Source organism: Pelobates fuscus, chromosome 9 (assembly GCF_036172605.1).
Source record: "Pelobates fuscus isolate aPelFus1 chromosome 9, aPelFus1.pri, whole genome shotgun sequence".
Classification (NCBI taxonomy): domain Eukaryota; kingdom Metazoa; phylum Chordata; class Amphibia; order Anura; family Pelobatidae; genus Pelobates; species Pelobates fuscus.
Window position 1 is genome coordinate 68,387,056 of NC_086325.1, and position 21,018 is coordinate 68,408,073.

The following is a 21,018-nucleotide window of genomic DNA, read 5'->3' on the forward strand; positions in this document are numbered from 1 at the left end:
AGTCAGCAAAATATCTTAAGAATAAATATTCACAACACATTTCCTGACCATTCAGTTGGGCAATGACATCTATACCCCATGTCATATTTATACAATTGCTAAAACATATCAATGTTTCTTTCTTGGTAAATATATTTTTATTTTCAAACTTGATACTGATTTCTCAAGTTAACCTCAAGGTCAATGATGAGCCAAATGGATTTCAACCATCTGGGATAATGATCTGCTGAATGAAATATGTGGTTTTGGTTCATAACAATATCACGAAAGGAAACTAATCGTATGATGTGAACAGAAAATAAACAGGCTACGGTTAATAAAGAAATATCCCACTACAAACTACTGGTTCCATTGACATGTCCAAAATGGTAATAGAACAGTAAAAGGAAAAGCCCAAACACCATAGCCACTGCAGCCCGTTGTAGTGGTAATCACAAGGTCAACAATTATTATTTTACTTTATAAAGCGTCAACACATTCTGCAACGCTGTACATGGGTATTTTTGACTTATAGAAAACGGTACATGCAGTGATAACACCACAAATAAATCAGTAAATGAATAAAAAAGAAGAGTAGCAGCTACACACCCACTCTAGCGACTTGATGAGTTATATACTCAGAAATGGAAAATAGGGTGTGTGCGCTTAAGATTATAAAACTAGATAAATAGTATAAAAATTATCAAAAATAATTTATTAATTAAGTAAAAAATAATAAATCAGCAAAGGACTAATTCCGATCACCACTGTTATACCTTAACCGGACAATTAAATACAAAAATCTCATAAAACAGAATAACAAAAAAAAAAAAAAAAAAAAAAATAAATAAATTAAATGACACCAAATGTATCCACAAACTAACTGCACTGAATGGCCAAAAAGATGGAATAACCTCAATATAAAGAATATATATATAGAGGTCCGATCACTAAGTGAAGGTAGGGTGGATACAAAAAATAAAAAAAAAATAAAAAATAAAATAAAAAAAAAAAGCAAAAAAATTATATACCAATAAACACAATAGTAATAATAAATGGGAAAAAATATATATCTGTCCTCGGTGTGGGCCCCCACCTGAGGTAGATATAACCAGAAGATAAATAAATGAGATATATAAAAATAAAAGACAAGAGACAAGAAACAATAATACTAAGTGAAATAAAATAAAATGAAAAAAACCAGTAATTGTCCGGAAGTCCTCCCTGGGTAGGCAGAATAAAGGTGATGTTGGGCGGATCAAAGAGCAACCAGATAAACCCTCGTTATGGGAACTCCAACTCTCTCACACTGCGGTCGGGATCTTCAAAAAAGACCACAGTGGAGGTGAAGCCGTGAAGATGGACAAAGTAGGTGCAGAGTGGTACAGCAACCGCCCAGACAGCAACCAGCAGATAGAAACCGCGGTCGGTATTTTCAAAAAAGACCGCGGTATTCAGCCAAAGATGAAGACAGGACGTCAAACCCAGGGGAAATGGAAAGAAAGGAACAGCCAGCAGCCCACAGATCAACGCGTTTCGTCCCAAACTGTGGGACTTTATCAAGATCAGTACTTGTGCCTAGATCACCACCCAGGGTTTAAATACCTGCTCAAGATAAAACCAGCAGGTGAACCCCGGAGTGGATAATTATCAGTAATCAAGCTACATCAGTGAAACCTGTTAAACATAGAACAGGTGCTAATGATACATACACTACACTGACAGTTTAACACACAGGTAAACAGTTTAACAAATTAGTTCCACACAATCTGATTTAACATTAGCATATAAACAAAAAAAATTTTTAGCGAATTATTTCCACACAATCTGATTTAATATTAACATATAAAGCTCCATTAAAACTATACACATAATATAAAAGAAATTTATAATAAATTCTATTAGACAGCAAAAATCTAGGTCAGGGGAAAAAAACATCTCCATACAAAGAGAATGCAGTGCAGATGCCCCCTATATTATTGTTACATCTCAATAATATAGCTATATAATTTTCCTCAATGAACCAACTAGATATAGAAAAGGGACCTCAAACTAAAAAAGTTCTATCTCCTCGTTTAGGCCATTGGGTATGAGGGAGTCTAACCTAAAAATCCATAAGGACTCAGCCCTGATCAGGTGTCTTTTCCTAATAGCAAAATCCCTAGTGGGAGGTATAAACTCTATTCCCATCACTTTAATAGATGCCGGGTCACTATTATGAAACAACTCAAAATGTCGAGCAACCGAAGATCTCCTATCTTTGTTCAATATAGCCAGTCTATGCTCTCTAAATCTAGATTTCAGGGGTCTGGTGGTCTGTCCCACATAATGCTGATTACACGGACAAATCAAAAGGTATACAACAAAGGGGGTACTACATGTAATCCTATGGTTAACCACAAAAGTTTCTTCTCCCCTATATGATTTAAAGGTGGACGTATTATGACAAATAAACCCACAGGTCAGGCATCTGCTCCGCCCGCAACGTAAATTGTTGACACCATTCTTACTAGTAGCTGGCCCCTCCACATTGTCCCTTAGTTTAGAGGGGGCTAATATATTTTTCAGGTTTGGGGCTCTCCTAAAGGTAATCTTCGGGAGTTCTGGAATACTAAAACAAAGTAAAGGGTCCTTTCTAAGGATAGGCCAGTATTTATAAATGACACTAATAATATCATCATAACATTTGTTGAAAACCGTAGTAAAGACAGGAGAAATCCCCACCCCCACATCCTTAGTACTGATATTGTATTTAGCTCTCCTCTTTTGTGGACAGTTATATTCATCCAAAAGGTTAAGGATAAGTTTGTGATTGTTACTGTGTGACACCCTAATCAAGTGTGACTCTTGATCAAGTGGCCCTACCCTATTCTTTAAACGGCCTAACGGAGGGACAAGGTCCTCTCTATTTAGTGCCCCTGCCCTCAAATAAGCCCGTCTGATCTGCTCAGCTGGATACGCTTTTTCTATGAAGCGACGACATAAAACGAGTGACTCTCTCTCATAGTCCATAAGGGAGGAACAATTGCGCCTTAACCTATAGAATTGGCCAGAAGGGATATTTTGGATCCAAGTGGGATGGTGGCCACTATCAGCATGGAGATATCCATTAACGTCAACACTCTTTTGGAAGGTCCTAGTTAGAACTCTCCCCTGAAAACCAGTCAGGGTGAGATCAAGAAAATCAATGGTGGACAAATGTCTATGGTAAGTAAAGGTAAGTCCCCATAAATTATCATTTAGGTAGGAGATAAAATCTTCTAATTCTTCCCAACCCCCCCTCCAAATGATAAGGATGTCGTCAATGAACCTGCGATAGAAGGCGAGTCGCCCCCTCCAATGCGAATTTTCCAAAATCATGGTGCTCTCCCAGAGGCCCATGAACAAATTGGCATAGGATGGGGCGAAACTCGCCCCCATCGCAGTCCCCTTGGTTTGTAGATAAAAAACTTCATCAAATTCAAAATAATTATGCTTTAAGATAAATTCTGTGAATTTCAAAATAAAATCAGCCTGTAATTCCGGTAATAGAGGATCAGATGAGAGATAATATGAAATAGCTCTGAGGCCAAGAGCATGATCAATATTAGTGTAGAGTGAAACTACATCAATGGTGGCCCAACAATAATAATCTTGCCACTCAACCTCTTCCATAAGGGACAGGACATGACCTGTATCCTTAATAAAGGAAGGTAGATGGGGAACATACCTCTGAAGGTGGAAATCAACCCATTTAGAAATGGGAGCTATAAGGGAACCTATACCAGAAATGATGGGACGACCTGGCGGTCGAGTGAGGGATTTATGGACCTTGGGCAGATGGTAAAAAATGGGTATGTTACACTGTGCGGCCAAAAAGAAACCCTTTTCCTTCTTATCTATACATCCACTAGAGAAAGCTAATTCTATAAGGACTCTCAATTCCTTTTCATATTGCTTCGTAGGGTCATTCTTTAAAACCCGATAATATTCTCTGTTACCCAAAATATTCATAGCTTCCTCAATGTAATCATTCCTATTTAACAAAACAATTCCACCTCCCTTATCCGCCCCTTTGATAATAAGATCAGGGTTATTCTTAAGACTCTTAATGGCGAATAGCTCCTGCTGGTTAAGATTATTAGAACTATTTTTCGATTTGTTAATAGCGCCACAGCGCAAACATAAATCCTTAAACTCCTTCAAGACCAAATCATAAAACAATTGAATAAACTGTCCCTTATCAGCCTGTGGATAGAAAGTAGAGGGGGCCTTCAACCCCGATGAGATGTTAGCTTCAACGATACGCATAACATCCATCTCCAGTGATGGCAAATCCTGCTCCTCCAATAGAGAAAAAAGGTTATGGAAAACAATTTTATCTTGTGGATTATGGAACATCCTTGGACATTCTGTGGTACCCACAGTTTGCTTAATATTAAATGACCTCAGAATCGTGAGCTTCCTCACAAAATAATTAAGATCTTTAAAAAGTTCGAATATCTTAGGTAGTCTATCAGGTGAAAATTTCAACCCTTTATTCAGGAGAGACATCTCCCCGGGGTTAAGGGTGTGCGAGGATAGATTAAAAATGCCTTTGATTACAGGCACCTCACTTTGGATGGGCTGTCTACCACATCCTCTGCTTCCTCTAGTACTGCACCCCTTTTTTTGGAAAGAGCAGCCTTGAATAATGGAAAGGTCTTTGCTGCCCCAGCTGGAGCTATCTCTAAAAAATCCTCTTGTTCCGAGTTACCCCTGTTCATCCTATTAAGGGACGTCTTAGGTCTGGCACCCAACTCTTGTGTAGGTGGGAACCTTGCCTCAGACGTCACTTGGTTCCTAGATGTGAAACGGGAACCATCAGTTACAGGAATAAAATTAGGGTTATCAGACCTAGTCTGTTTAGTATGCTTATTTGGTCGTGGAGAGCTATAAAATCTCCCATCATTAGCCCTCTTCCTATACACAGGCTGTAAGGGGTGCTCCCTCCACGAGTTGCTCCTCGCTACTTCTGCATAGGTTTTCTGTTTGACCCCATACAGTTTATTAAATGCCATTTTGGGACCTGGCGGGGTGCTATCAGTGGTGTTAAAGATCGCACGCCTCCTGTCACCAAATGATTGCCTGAGTCTTTTCTTACGCTGCCAACTCCTCACCTGTCCTGTCTGATAGTCCTTTTTATCCCTTAAAAATTTCTTATTTTTCTGGAGCATTATATCCTTCTCAAATTTAATCAGGCGTTGATTGATAACATCATCCAGTTTAGAGATCTCAGCCGTGTTCTGGGTAGAGCCAATTTGTTTTTGAAGATCATCAATCTTCTTCTCTGTAATCACCAATCTTGATTCCCTATATTTAACCAGGATATTCATTAATATCAAGGAGCAAGAGTCAAGTGCTCCCAGCCATTCTTGTTCCAATAAAATGTTATCTTCAAAGAACGGTTTTTTATCAAACCTCAATCCTCTAGGGATGAACTTGTTTTCTATATACTTATTTAGAAGGACACTGTCCCACCAATCTTTCATTTCATTCTTCAAATTTTTCTCCAAATCATAAAATAATTTGCGTATATCAGCCTCATCTGAACAACCAGTAACACCAGAAACATGATCATTTTCTAGGGTAAAGGTTTTTCTCCTCTCAAATCTGTCATTAATGCTATTCAGGCTCATAATAGTTAATTAAAATAAAACACCAATTAAAAGCTGTCTAAATAGGTACCACACCAACTGCGCTATTAAAGAACAAAAAAACTTATAGAAAACGGTACATGCAGTGATAACACCACAAATAAATCAGTAAATGAATAAAAAAGAAGAGTAGCAGCTACACACCCACTCTAGCGACTTGATGAGTTATATACTCAGAAATGGAAAATAGGGTGTGTGCGCTTAAGATTATAAAACTAGATAAATAGTATAAAAATTATCAAAAATAATTTATTAATTAAGTAATTTTTGCCAAAGGTACAAGACATCTGAGACAATACAAAATAACTAACAAACATAGGAGGAGTTAGAGGCCCTATTCCCGCAGGAAATTCCAATCTAGATGGAGAGGAGGGTTGAGAAAAAGGAGACAATTATATCAATACAGAGTGAGATGAATGCATTTATTGGGTAAGTGCAATGCATTAGTTACTGAGTTGAGTGATGGACTTCACTGAACAAAAATGTCTTTAGGAACAATTGAAGGAAGCCAAACTAGGGGAAACACCGACAGCAGGTTGGTTCTGCTAGAGAGAAGTCCAGCATTCTAGCATGGGAAGAGGTGATAAAAGAAGATGCAAGGAGCAGGTCATTGTTAGATCTTAGAGGGTGGGCTAACCGATAAAGCTCTTACTAATGCCGGTAATGTGGAGCGGCATTAGTAAGAGCTTTATAGGTTAGAGTGAGAATTTTTAATTTTATTCTCCTGTGAATTGGAAGCCAGTGAAGGGACTCACAGAGAGATGCAGAGATACGGAACAATGGGTAACGTGAATTGGCCTGACAAAGGCATTCAGGGTGGACAGAACGGGGGAGGTATGAGATAGGAAGGTCAGTTAGTAGGTTACAGAAGTTGAGAAGAGAAATAACAAGTGAGTGGGTGAGTTGCCTAGTGGTGTCAGTAATCAGAAATGGATTAACTTTGGTTGTGGTTGTAGCAGACAACTTCCTCCATTGTATGGGGGAGTTGAAGGACTGATTCAAGAGTAACTTTGAGGCAGCGGACTTTGGGTGATGCGGAGATAGTGATGCCCTCAACAAAGATAGTAGGAAATTGTACTAGAGCTAGAGGGGGGAATAAGAAGGAGCTTAGTCTTGGACCTAGTGATCTTTAGGTGGTGAGAGGCCAACCAGAAAGAAATATAAAAAATAAAAGATAAGAAGTCGCTGACACAAGAAAGGACAGATGGAGAGAGATCAGGAGTGAATAGGTAGATCTGCGTGTCACCAGCATGAAGGTGCTGAACCAAATGGATTTCTACCACCTGTTATAATGTTCCGGCTAATGAAATATTTGGCCTCAGTAAATAACAATATTGCAAAAGGATAACTCATTTTATGATATGAACAGATATTAAACACGTCACAACTAACATATATAATAAAAAATTATCCCACTTCAAAAAACAGGTATCCAAAATGGTAATAGAACAGTAAAATGAACCCTCAAACACCATAGTCACAACAGCCTGCTGCAGTGGCTATGGTGCCAGGACTGGCCTTGCACTCCCCATTTTAAGTAGTTAAAATGTTTTAGAACAGTTTGACGTCTTACTTGAGTCTGCCATGTGCTCTGTCCTGCTGTGCATGGCTAACTGCCAACGAGCTAATCCTTGCACAGCAAACTTAGCTGAGAGAGAAAGCGCCTGGATAAGGAGTCAAAACATTCCAAAAAAGGTTTGACTACATACACGGATGTGCACCAGGGCACTCCTGGCACCATAACCACTACATCGTACTGTAGTGATTATGGTGCTTGCAGTGTTCCTTTAACTAACTGCTGCTGTTGAAAGTAGCTCCTGTTAGCTTCTGTGAGCAGTAGAGTCAAAAATAACATTTGTTTAAGCAGAAAAAAAAGGAAATGTTCTTTATATACTGTGATAGGGGATTTGTCTACATATGAATTATTATAGAGAAAAGTCCAAACTTGACCAAAAATGAAAACATATTTGAACAATCGGTTGTCTAGAAATTGGGCTGAATTCCAACATAACATTTTGAAAAAACAGTCTTGCAGCTACATAATAGACTTATCTCACATAGCAGATGAGGGGGTTTCAACATTATTTTAGAATTAAATCAACACAATGGATATATTTGCTACTGATCATTGCGTGATAATGCTCACCAAAAATGTAATCACTTAACAAGTAACGCAAAACAGTCACACTTAGACATGTACAAACACAACTGTACAACTGTGTATGCAATGTAGTCTATGGTCTATATCGTTCTGTTGAATTTGATCTGTTGATATGAAATGATACAAAGACTAAATTGACAAACATAAAGTGAAAGCTGTCACCTACACCTTTTTTTTTTTTTTACCCATAAATTAAGCTGAAATCCATTTAAGATGTACAGACCTGTTTAACATCTTCATGACATTTTTTTGTATTAGGGCTATCAGGGCAGGAGTTACCTTTTGCCTGAAGGGGATGAGACAAAATCCCAGCATTTTAGGAGATATTTAGGTTTGTTTCCAGGGTTGTAAGTAACTTTTACTGACATGTAACTAAATCGATTAATTTACTGTTGCTAACTTTAACTACTAAAAGTAGTTTTCATTCTGCAATTTTCAAAGTCAGGCACACATATATGTATTTAGTTTTCAATAAACTATGAAATTTGGCGAGCCAGCTGTCTAAAAAAACCCCACTAAGAACAACTAGCTCATATGATCCCAGTTGACGTATGCACGCTCTGAGTGAACCTTCTAAGAGTGTCCTGATGGAGTTACCGTGGCAATGGACTGGAAAAGATGTCTTTTGCATGACAAATATCTTAGTTGCAAAAAGATAAATGCTATGCAGTCGATAGTATCAATGTAGGCAGACATGATTAGCATGCAGACATTAAACTAAAGTGAAGACAAGGAAACTGGTCGATATTTCTGAGCCACAGGGAAACTAGAACAATGTTTGAAAAGCACATTAGATCAGGTGTTGAAGTATTTTAAGGTACTCAGTGCCAACAGGAACTGCATTTTATTGCACCACAACAGTCTGTAAGGTCACACTAGGTGATAGAGAACAGTGTTTCCTCTAAGCGACTGTTTGTGAACAAGCCAGCACAAAAACAACTACAACATGACAGTGCATAAGAACAAAACTTTTTATAAAGGTTCTTCCTTAATGTTTCAGTTCTAGCCCACTCAAAAATATGTTTGAAGGATACATTGGTGTCAGGTTCTAAATATTTTAATAGACCCGTATATTTACCACTATGAAAGCTGTGGTTTATTGATGGTAAGTGCTACCTATGTTCTCATTTGTCAATAGTAGTAACTTACTGTAGATGGATAATAGTTTGCTCCAATCTTTTAGCTTGGTAGTTTTAATATAGGTAAGTGCTGATCTGTATAGTAGGTTTCATACACTGACCAGATACATTAGGTCTGCTGGTAAGTATTGCAGTTGGCATGTTTATTTCCCATGGTAAAGTTAGTGTAGGACTCACTGATATTGGGGTAATGTGATGTAGTGGTGGGCTTCACAGGATATGACCATATGGTGTAAATGAATTCTCATATTTGTTTGCTTAGATAGGGATGATTTTAGGTAAAAAATAGGATACTACCTGTTTGACTTTTTTATGTAACGCTGCAATTAATGGGGGGGGGGGAAATACATTTAAATTTTTATATATGTATATACATACACTGAACAAAATTATAAACGCAACACTTTTGTTTTTGCCTCCATTTTTCATGAGCTGGACTCAAAAGGACTATTTCTCTCAAATATTGTTCACAAATCTGTCTAAATCTGTGAGCACGTCTTCTTTGTTCGAGATAATCCATCCACCTCACAGGTGTGGCATATCAAGATGCTGATTAGACAGCATGATTATTGCACATGTGTGCCTTAGGCTGGCCACAATAAAAGGACACTCTAAAATGTGGAGTTTTACTGTATTGGGAGGGTTCTGGGGGGTCCGAAAACCAATATGACCAGTAATGGTGTGACCACCATTTGCCTCACACAGTGCAATACATCTCCGCATAGAGTTGATCAGGTTGTAGATTGTGGCCTGTGGAATGTTGGTCCACTCCTCTTCAGTGGCTGTGCGAAGATGCTGGATATTGGAAGGACCTGAAACACACTGTCGTATACGCCGATCCAGATCATCCCAAACATGCTCAACGTGTGACATGTCCGGTGAGTACGCTGGCAATGCAAGAACTGGGATGTTTTCAGCTTCCAGGAATTGTGTACAGATCCTTGCAACGTGGTGCCATGCATTATCATGCTGCAACATGAGGTGATGGTCGTGGATGAATGGCACAACAATGGGCCTCAGTATCTCATCACAGTATCTCTGTGCATTCAAAATGCCATCAATAAAATGCACCTGTGTTCTTTGTCCATAACATACGACTGCCCATTCCATAACCCCACCGCCACCATGGGCCACTCGATCTACAGCAAATCGCTCACCCATCCAATGCCAGTCACGCTGTCTGCCATCTGCCCTGTACAGTGAAAACTGGGATTCATCCGTGAAGAGAACACCACTCCAAAGTGCCAGACGCCATCGAATGTGAGCATTTGCCCTCTCAAGTTGGTTACGACGATGAACTGCAGTCAGGTCGAGACCCCAATGAGGATGACAAGCATGCAGATGAGCTTCCTTGAGATGGTTTCTAACAGTTTGTGTAGAAATTCTTTGGTTATGCAAACCGATTGTTGCAGCAGCTGTACAGGTGGCTTGTCTCAGATGATCTTGGAGGTGAAGATGCTGGATGTGAAGGTCCTGGGCTGGTTTGGTTACACGTGGTCTGTGGTTGTGAGGCCGGTTGGATGTACTGCCAAATTCTCTGAAATGCGTTTGGAGACGGCTTATGGTAAAGAAATGAATATTTAATTCACAGGCAACAGCCCTGGTGGACATCACTGCAGTCAGCATGCCTATTACATGTTCCCTTAAAACTTACGACATCTGTGGCATTGTGCTGTGTGATAAAACTGCACATTTGCCGTGGCCTTTTTTGTGGCCAGCCTAAGGCACACCTTTGCAATAATCATGCCGTCTAATCAGCATCTTGATATGCCACACCTGTGAGGTGGATGGATTCTCTCGGCAAAGGAGAAACGCTTACTAACACAGATTTAGACAGATATGTGAACAATATATGAGAGAAATAGACCTTTTGTGCATATAGAAAAAGTCTTAGATCTTTGAGCTCAGCTCATGAAAAATGGGGGCAAAAACTAAAGTATTGCGTTTATAATTTTGTTCAGTGTTTATATATATATATATATATATATATATATATATATATATATATATATATATATGTATGTATGTATGTATATGTAGAAATATAAGTTTCTATTGAAATCTGTGCTTTTTGGTAAAATTAATAAAAAGAGGGCACACTCTTCACACATAAAGCACTTCAGCAAGATAAAATGCTTTAGACATCTGATGTGTCCTTTTAAAGTTAAATGATCTATACAGGAAGTCATTAATTGGATCTTTCCATTTTGGAATAGGATCCTTACAAACCAGTTTGTTAAGCCAGCATTGATACATTGTTCCTTAACATAACCATTGCCACAAAAGGAAAATTGGATATTTTTATACGTGTCTGCTTACCCTGCTGATGAAGCCTCTAAGTGATGCAAAGACGTGTTTTAGGCATGCTTCTGACTGGCCATTTTTCAAAAAAGCCAGATAAATATCGAAAACCTTCTTCATGAGAGGGTTGTGACAATCTGTGTTGAGAAGCTGTGTCTAAAATGTAAAAAAAAGAAAATAAAGATGGTTGGAGGGAGGTTATATTTTATTTAGACAAGCATTTAACTACTGTGCTATCTTCCAATAGGATCTGTCTAAGGATGCCTTCTCAAACCTCCCCAGACTCTTAGCCAGAATACAATTATACAAATACATGTCTGTAGTACCAAAGAGCTAAACTGAACAAAGGGATTAAAGGGACACTCCAGGCACCAAACCAACGTCATCTAAATAAAGTTGTTATGCTGCCAGGAGGCCCCCTGGGGCACTCTTACCTCAAGGGGTTAAACTGTTCTTAACCCAATGTTGCCTCCAGCATCGATGTCCAGCATACGGCTTCATAAATTTAAACAGGGGTGCAGCTGATTGGCTGACAGTGGTCAGCTGATTCTCTCAGCCAATCAGTGACTTTCCATTCACAAAACTGGTTTGGAAAGATATGTACCATGAGGTGAGAGTGCTCCCAGGGGCCTCCTGGCACCACAACAACTTCCATTAGATGAAGTTGTTTTGGTGCCTGAAATGTATCTTTAAACTGACAATCAATGAGGCAATGTTAGGCAAAAAAGACAAGCAGGCAAAATTGTTTATTTTGTTAATTTTTCCAATTTCGCTATTTTGGACAAAAAAAGCAAATAATGTTGCAGTTCTTCCCAATTTCCCATTTAGTAAATTAACCCCATTGTTCTTTGCTCATTTTAAATGTTGAGAAGTAAAGGAACACAATAACACAAGCCAACTCACAGAGCAGAAAATATGGAATGATTCACACCCTTTATTTATATGATTTCCGAGACAGGATTTAAAATGGCTACCATAGTTGACAAAACTGCTAAACGCACAGTAGCACTGCTGAATAACCCACTCTCTGCACTATATTTTCTCATTACTAAAATGTCATGCCGTTGTCCTGCCTCGCCTTTACTACTGTAATCAGCTTCTCAGTGGTCTTACGTGTTCCCAACTTGCCCCATTACAGTCTATAATCAACGCGGCAGCGAGGCTCATCTTCCTGTCCGCCCGCACCTCTCCCCTTTATCAGTCCCTACATTGGCTTCCAGTAAGATATAGGACTCAACTTAAGATCCTGATACTTTCTTACAAATTTTTACAAAATGCTTCTCCGACCGCCGACATATACACAAATATGTCCTGTCTAGGCCCCTATGCTCCGTCGGAGACCTATGTCTAACCTCTGTTCTTACGCCTACCTCTGATGCTCGCCTTACAGACTTCTCTAGGCAGGCCCGGACTGGCCATCGGGCAAACCGGGCAAATGCCCGGTGGGCCGCGATGGCCACGGGCCGAGGCCGGGGAGATCCAGCCGGTCTATGCAGGGCCAGCGTTATCCGAGCGCCGGCCCCGCTGTGTTGCATGAAGGGCCGGTGGGGAGATAGAAGATCTCCCTCACCGGCCCACATGCTCTCAAATGCGGCCGCCGGCTGGGAGAGAGAGGGAGGGAGCAAGCCTGGAGAGGCGGACCCGGCGGTGCTTGCAGCTCCGCCGGGTTTCTCTCGCGAGATCCGGGCCGTTACCATGGCAACCGGCCCGGTCTCGCGAGAGTGAACTCTAGCCCGAAGGCTAGAGTTCCCTTACCACGAGGACCACCAGGGATGGATGTCAGCGCCCCCCCCCCCTTCCAGGCTACAGGTAAGAAGGGAAGGGGGGGGGATATTTATTTTTATAATAAAAAAAACAAAAAACTCAATATTGGCATTTACCTGCCTCCCCCCAATACACAATCCTTGCAAACACACACATCACACTCGCCCAGCACCCTAACACTCACCCAGCACCCTAACATGCTCACACAGCACCCTATCACTTACACAGCACCCTAACATGCTCACACAGCACCCTATCACTTACACAGCACCCTAACATGCTCACCCAGCACCCTATCACTCATCCAGCACCCTATCACGCTCACCCAGCACCCTATCACTCACCCAGCACCCTATCACTCACCCAGCACCCTATCACTTATCACTTACACAGCACCCTAACATGCTCACACAGCACCCTATCACTCACCCAGCACCCTATCACTCACCCAGCACCCTATCACTCACCCAGCACCCTATCACTCACCCAGCACCCTATCACTTACACAGCACCCTAACATGCTCACACAGCACCCTATCACTCACCCAGCACCCTATCACTCACACAGCACCCTAACATGCTCACACAGCACCCTATCACTTACACAGCACCCTAACATGCTCACACAGCACCCTATCACTCACCCAGCACCCTATCACTCACATAGCACCCTATCACTCACACAGCACCCTAACATACTCACCCAGCACCCTAACATACTCACCCAGCACCCAGTACCCTAACATACTCACCCAGCACCCTAACATACTCACCCAGCACCCTAACACTCACCCAGCACCCTAACATACTCACCCAGCACCCTAACACTCACCCAGCACCCTAACACTCACCCAGCACCCTAACATGCTCACACAGCACCCTAACATGCTCACACAGCACCCTAACATGCTCACACAGCACCCTATCACTCACACAGCACCCTATCACTCACACAGCACCCTATCACTCACACAGCACCCTATCACTCACACAGCACCCTAACATACTCACCCAGCACCCTAACATACTCACCCAGCACCCTAACATACTCACCCAGCACCCAGTACCCTAACGTACTCACCCAGCACCCTAACGTACTCACCCAGCACCCTAACGTACTCACCAAGCACCCTAACGTACTCACCCAGCACCCTAACGTACTCACCCAGCACCCTAACGCTCACCCAGCACCCTAACGCTCACCCAGCACCCTAACGCTCACCCAGCACCCTAGCTCAAACAGAACCCTAGCTCAAACAGCACCCTCACTCACATAGCACCCTAACACACACAGCACCCTAACACACACACATCACCTTTCGCACAGCACCCTAACACATAGCACTCACACACTCACTAGATCTCCTATACGCACTCCTTCACACACACTAGATCCCCTACACACAGACGCTGCACCACCTACACACACACTACATTTCTGACATACACACTCTGGATACCCTATGCACACACTAGATTCCATTTAAGCAAACACATAGTGTCTCCATAAATGGGATACCGTGAGTATCCCAATTATGGAAACCCCTGAGACAAGTTTCAAGCAAACACAATGCAAGCATGTTATTAAATTTGCTTGCGCTGTGCAGAACAAATACAGGGCCCTTTTCTCATGCCCTGGAAGAGCATTGAACCAACATGAGATGGGGCGTGCTTGTCATTGGGGATGACAAAACACACCCTATCTGGCCCCGCCCCCTTTTCAGTGGGCCGCTGTGAATAAAAATGCCCGGGCCAAATTTTTCCCCCAGTCCGGCCCTGTCTCTAGGGCTGCAAACAGGCTCGTCCAAAAGCCTGTGGCGAGGTTCTGTTCACCACAGAAAGCATCTCAATTAAACAATGAACAGCTTTCCCTCTCCGCACCCTGATTCCTCTCCTGCAACTGTTATCAAAACAAAACACTAAGCCCTCACTGAATACTATCCTAGCAACCTACTTTTCTACCCTACCCTTACCTTATGTTTCACTATAGCCCATTCCCTCTAGCATGTAAGCTCATTGAGCAGGGCCCTCAATCCCTCTGTGTCCAACTTGTCTGGTTACAAATACGTGTATGTTAGTCCACCCATTGTACAGCGGTACGGAACTTATTGGCGCTTTAACCCCTTCCCGACCGGTGACGGAAATTTTCCGTCAACCTTGTCTTTCAGTTAAGGACCGTTGACGGAAAATTTCCGTCATTTACTAAAGTTAACCCCAGATCGCCGCAATTGCAATTGCGGCGATCGCGGGGTTAACGGTGCTCCGGTCTGCCTCTGCATTAGAGGCAGTCCAGGAGCACCAGATCGGGCTGTCCCAGCTCATGTGCCCGATCTGACAGCATGTCAGAGCGAGCACATGTGCTGTGTATACTCACCTTCCGCCTCCCTGCACTTCCGGGTTCACTGTGAAGTGCAGGGAGACGGATCTTCACTGATCCTGCCCCCTGTGTAAAAAAAATACAAATAAAGTTAAATCCCACCCCCCCTTTCCCCTGCTTTAATAAAATGAACCCCTTCCCTGCCAATTGATCACTGACTACAGTGATCAATTGGCAGGGAATACATTTTAATGTAATCTGATTATTTTTTTTTAACCCCTGAGGGTTCATTATTTTTTTTTTTTTTAACCCTCAGGGGTTAAATTTATTTTATTAATTCATTTAAATATTTAAAAATTATATATTTAGCTAGCTGGGATGGGTGGAAGTTAGTGGGGAATTGGGGGATTTGGTGTTAGGCTGACTAGGGGTTAACGTTAAAAAAACTTTTAAAAATGTTTTAGTAACGTTTAAGTAAAAAAAAAAAATACCACCCCCTCTTTACCCAGTCTAAATAAAAATTAACCCCTTCCCTGCCAGTTGATCACTGCCTACAGTGATCAAAATACAGATCGCAGTATTATACTGTGATCTAATTTTTTTTTAACCCCTGAGGATTAACTTTTATTTATTTTTTTAACCCTCAGGGGTTCAATTTATTTAATTAATTAATTTTTATATTTTATAATTATATATTTTGCTAGCTGGGGTGGGTGGGAGTTATGGGAAAATGGGGAATTTATGGTTAGTGCTGCTTACTGCTAGTTAGGGGTTAACGGTAAAAGAAAAGTTTAGAAAAAAATTAAAAGTGTAAAAAAAGATCGTGTAAAATATTTAATAAAAAAAAAAAGTTTAAAAACGGGTTTTACAAAGTAAAAAAAGTTTTACAAAGTAAAAAAAAGTTTTACAAAGTAAAAAAAATACATTTAAAAATGCTCATTACCACTACACTTGGTACAAGCTAGCGGAAAAATGATCCCACGCTAAGGTTCAAAATATGCCTTTTGAATTACCCTGGGATGTCTTCTTTAATAAATGGTATGCTTTATGGTGTAATTGGATTATATAGCCTTGTAAAATACTCTAAAATGGGACATGAACACAGCGTAAAAATTCAAAGTTTGAAAAAAGAAAAATGGAATGGCTGTGTCTCAAATGTGCCCCTTCAATGTCCACATATACCTGGCAAAGGTACATACGGGGGTATTGCTGTACTCAGCAGACATAGCTGAGCAACATATGAAGTATTATACAGTCGTAGTACACAGAAGGTTTGCAAAATATACTGTGCAAACTCACTTTGTGTGTCAAAAAGGCAGAAAAAATGCTTATTACCACTACACTTGGTACAAGCTAGCGTAAAAATGATCCCACGCTAAGGTTCTAAATATGCCTTTTGAATTACCCTGGGATGTCTTCTTTAAGAAATGGTATGCCTTTATGGTGTAATTGGATTATATAGCCTTGTAAAATACTCTAAAATGGGACATGAACACAGCGTAAAAATTCAAAGTTTGAAAAAAAAATGGAATGGCTGTGTCCCAAATGTGCCCCTCCGGTGTCCACATATACCTGGCAAAGGTACATACGGGGGTATTTCTGTACTCAGCTGACATAGCTGAGCAACAAATGAAGTATTATACAGTCGTAGAACACATACGATTTGAAAAATATACTGTGCAAATTCACTTTGTGTGTCAAAAAGGCAAAAAAAGCTTATTACCATTACACTTGGTACAAGCTAGCGGAAAAATTATCCCACGCTAAGGTTCAAAATATGCCTTTTTTTTTTTTTAATTCTTTATTTTTGAGTGCATAAAGAAGGTTAACACTCACAAATGCGTGTGCCATGCCCCAACGGCAGGCACCCGCTATATAACAGTAAACATCATTGCTGTGTGACATGACATAGAAATACAATGCACAATTTTTATTTTTTGTTTTAAATGACTTTTGAAAAAGACATTGCACATTTAATAAAGATGCAGAGCAAAGTCAAGTGTGAACGGATATAAAGCAGTAACTCGAATTGCTATAATTGCAAAGTGAATTCGCCAGCAGTTATATAATAAAGACACAGAAAAGGAGACCCTTGAAACAAGGGGATCCTGAGAAGCAGCTCTGGACACGGAAAAGGCACTTGATACACGCCGTCGTCAGGAGCCAGTCAAACACTGTGTGCACTCAAGCCTCTTAAGTACCTGTCATATCAGGGCGAAATGCCCTGCAGCTGATCGGAGCATATAGGGGGGCGTGAGTGAGCTCCGTTCAGTCCCGCCTCCTCTGCCGCGTCATATCCTCCCGCGGCTAAGCATTGGTGGTTATGTGGGTCAATCAGAGTTTATCCTGCGAGGTCCGCCAATCCCCCTTCTTGCTGTCTCACAAACTCGACGTCGGTCATAGGCTGGCTGACACATCCGTCAAGTGTGGACAGGGGGGAGGAGGGATGAGGTGAGTGACTAGATACTCGTTACGCCTCCTCTATCATTGGGCGGTCCGTTCAAGTGGGGGAGTGTAGAGACCCATCGAACCCTATGAGGGGCGGGACTATGTCCTACGTTCTACCCCTACTACGGACCGGTCAGTGTAATAAGATGCTCACTGAATTGACATCAGGGCCGGACTGGGGATACAAAGCAGCCCTGGAAAAAAATGTATGCCAGCCCCATAAGTCATTGTACCATGTAGAGTGTAAGAGTGTGTGCATATATAAATATATATATATATATATATATACACAGAGCTATATATATATTCTATGTTTATAAATTAGTAACTGGAGCAGGATAGTGGAGTGCAGGGAAATGTTGGTGTGTGAATGCAGATAAGAAGGGGTGTTTGTGTATGGTTCGCACTGTCTGGGTGAATGAAGTGGTGAATTTGTATCCCTTATTGTCTGTAGTCCATTCCCATCTCCAATAGCTAGTAGCCCATTACTGCCCCATAGCTTGTAGTCCATTTTTCTCCCCTATTTCTCATAGGTAGAAGCCCAGTCTCTGCTCTCTGTAGTTAGTTGCCCATCCCCCCATAGTTAATAGCCTATGTTTCTCCTCTTCCCCATAGATAGTACCCAACCCCCCCTATAGTAGAAACACTCACTTCATCTCTCCCATAGATAGTACTACATTCTCCTCTTGGCCTTGATTTTTCTCCTCACCCCATTCTCCCCCCATAGATAACACTCAAGTCCCATTCCCCCCTAGAGAGTACCCCAATCCTCCCCCATAGATAGTACCTCCATTCCCCTCCTCAGAGATAGTTCCCCAATCTCTCTCCCTATATATACAGTACCCCAATCCCTCTACCTATATACAGTACCCCAATCCTCTCCCTATATATACAGTACCCCAATCTCTCTCCCTATATATACACACAGTACCCCAATCTTTCTCCCTATATACAGTACCCCAATCTTTCTCCCCATATACAGTATCCCAATCCCTCTCCCTATATATACAGTACCACAATCTCTCTCCCTATATATACAGTACCCCAATCTTTCTCCCTATATACAGTACCCCAATCCTCTCCCTATATATACAGTACCCCAATCTCTCTCCCTATATATACACACAGTACCCCAATCTTTCTCCCTTTATACAGTACCCCAATCTTTCTCCCTATATACAGTATCCCAATCCCTCTCCCCATATACAGTATCCCAATCCCTCTCCCTATATATACAGTACCACAATCTCTCTCCCTATATATACAGTACCCCAATCTTTCTCCCTATATACAGTACCCCAATCCCTCTCCCCATATACAGTACCCCAATCCCTCTCCCCATATACAGTACCCCAATCTTTCTCCCTATATACAGTACCCCAATCCCTCTCCCTATATGTACAGTACCCCAAACCCTCTCCCCAACCCTCCTATCATAGTTGGTACCCCAATCACACTATAATAGATCAAACCCTAATCCCTCTCCCCATAAATGGTACCCCAATCTCCTCTAAACCCACTCCTTTAGAAGTTACAGATTCTAATGATTTCCCCCACTCCAGCCCATGGAGTAATGAGGACCTTACCTGTACCTCATGTAGAACTTCATAAAATCAGCGTGCTGCCTGTACTGCTTATCATAGCAGCTCCGCGCGGCTTGTGCTGCCCTTTCACTCATGACGTCACTTCCCCTGGAACGAGCCGCACGGAGCTGCTCTGATCAGTACAACAGGCAGCACGAGTGCAAGTCCGTGCAGCTGCGTTCCAACCCCCGACAGAGGCTCTGCTCATAGCGCCTCTGTCGGTTTTATTACAGGCAAGACCAATTTTTCAATGAGCTGTGTCGGCCGCTCATGGTGCATTGTGCGGCCGCACTGCTCTCCCCACACAATCCTAAGGCTGGCCGTGACTGCATGCCGGCCCCAGGTGCCGCGGCCCACCGGGAAATTTCCCGGTATCCCGGTGGGCCAGTCCGGCCCTGATTGACATATCACTCAAACACCTTGTGAGGTGTTTAAAAATGGCTGGTGTATGATAAATGATAATTTTACAGGTGCCTGAGAGTGAAGGGTCGAATTATTACAACCTCCTCACTTCTTCAGAACTGAAAATCATTAAAGAAAACCTTTTGCAGGGCTAACTCAAAACTCCACTGTCCAAAGAATAAAGTAAATTTCTTTTTGCTATTACGTACTGGGGAGTATCCATAGATTTACACCGTTGTCAGCAATAATAGGACTGGAGAGGGGAAAAAAATTAAATTAAATTAGACTGCAAGCCATCACGATTTAAAGAGGTAGTCAATAGAAGTGCTGTATAATCAGGAAGGGCCGGTGACTATACACAGTGTGTTCATAGGGACAAAAACAAAAAAACTTTATTATTTACATATATACACAATTATACAGACAGCAAATGAAAATAAAGTTAGTCAAATCGGTTGCAAGCCTATTGGCCGTGGATGTTAGGTACCCTTAATTCTATAAAAATGACGTGAACGAAAACCCTTCGTTAAGTCCTTTAGGAGAAAGTGTTTTTAATTTGTAAATCCAGTAGGACTCCCTTTGTTTCAATTTACGATCCCAATCGCCTGTACGTTGGGTCTGAGGTATTAGTTCTATACCCATAAAACGTATCCTACTTGATGAGTTGGCATGATGTATCTTCAGGTGTCTGGAGATGGGGGTTTCCAGTCTCCTTCTGACAGAATTCACGTGTTCCCTAATGCGGAATTTGAAAGGGTGGAAAGTCTTCCCGACGTACTTAATTCCGCATGAGCATGTCAGAAGGTAGATAACCCCCTCCGTACGACAATTAAAGAAGGATTGTACTGAGTGGGAGTCTTGATTAGAACTATCTGAAAAGGTCTTAGTTTCTTTAGATATGAATTGACAGGCACTGCAATGTCCGCACCTATATGTGCCCTTAGGGAGGTATGGTTTAGTTGGGTTACCAATTGGTCCAAAATGGCTAGGTACCAATAGGTCCCTAAAGTTTTTTCCTCTCCGAGCTGTGACTGACGGGAATGGAGAGATCACTAGTTTTAACTGATCGTCTGATGTCAGGATTGGCCAGTACCTGCCGAGAATCGACAGCATAGTATGCCAGCCTGCATCAAAAGTTCCGATACAGCGGATTTGATGACTTGTTGGTGCACTGTTATCCTTGAGAAGATCACTTCTTTCGGAATTTAATGCCCTTGAATATGCCCTTTTTAGTACCCTATTGGGATAC

The 21,018-nt window shown here is 41.6% G+C and overlaps 1 protein-coding gene across 1 annotated transcript in view; it reads right to left on the bottom strand.

The window, feature by feature from the left end:
• Positions 1 to 21,018, bottom strand: part of DOCK11 (dedicator of cytokinesis 11) — a 293,614-nt gene that overhangs the window by 85,253 nt on the left and 187,343 nt on the right. The window contains exon 41 of the mRNA XM_063432045.1: positions 11,274 to 11,411. Coding sequence (XP_063288115.1) covers positions 11,274 to 11,411 — 138 coding nt within the window. The remainder of the gene's footprint in view (positions 1 to 11,273; positions 11,412 to 21,018) is intronic.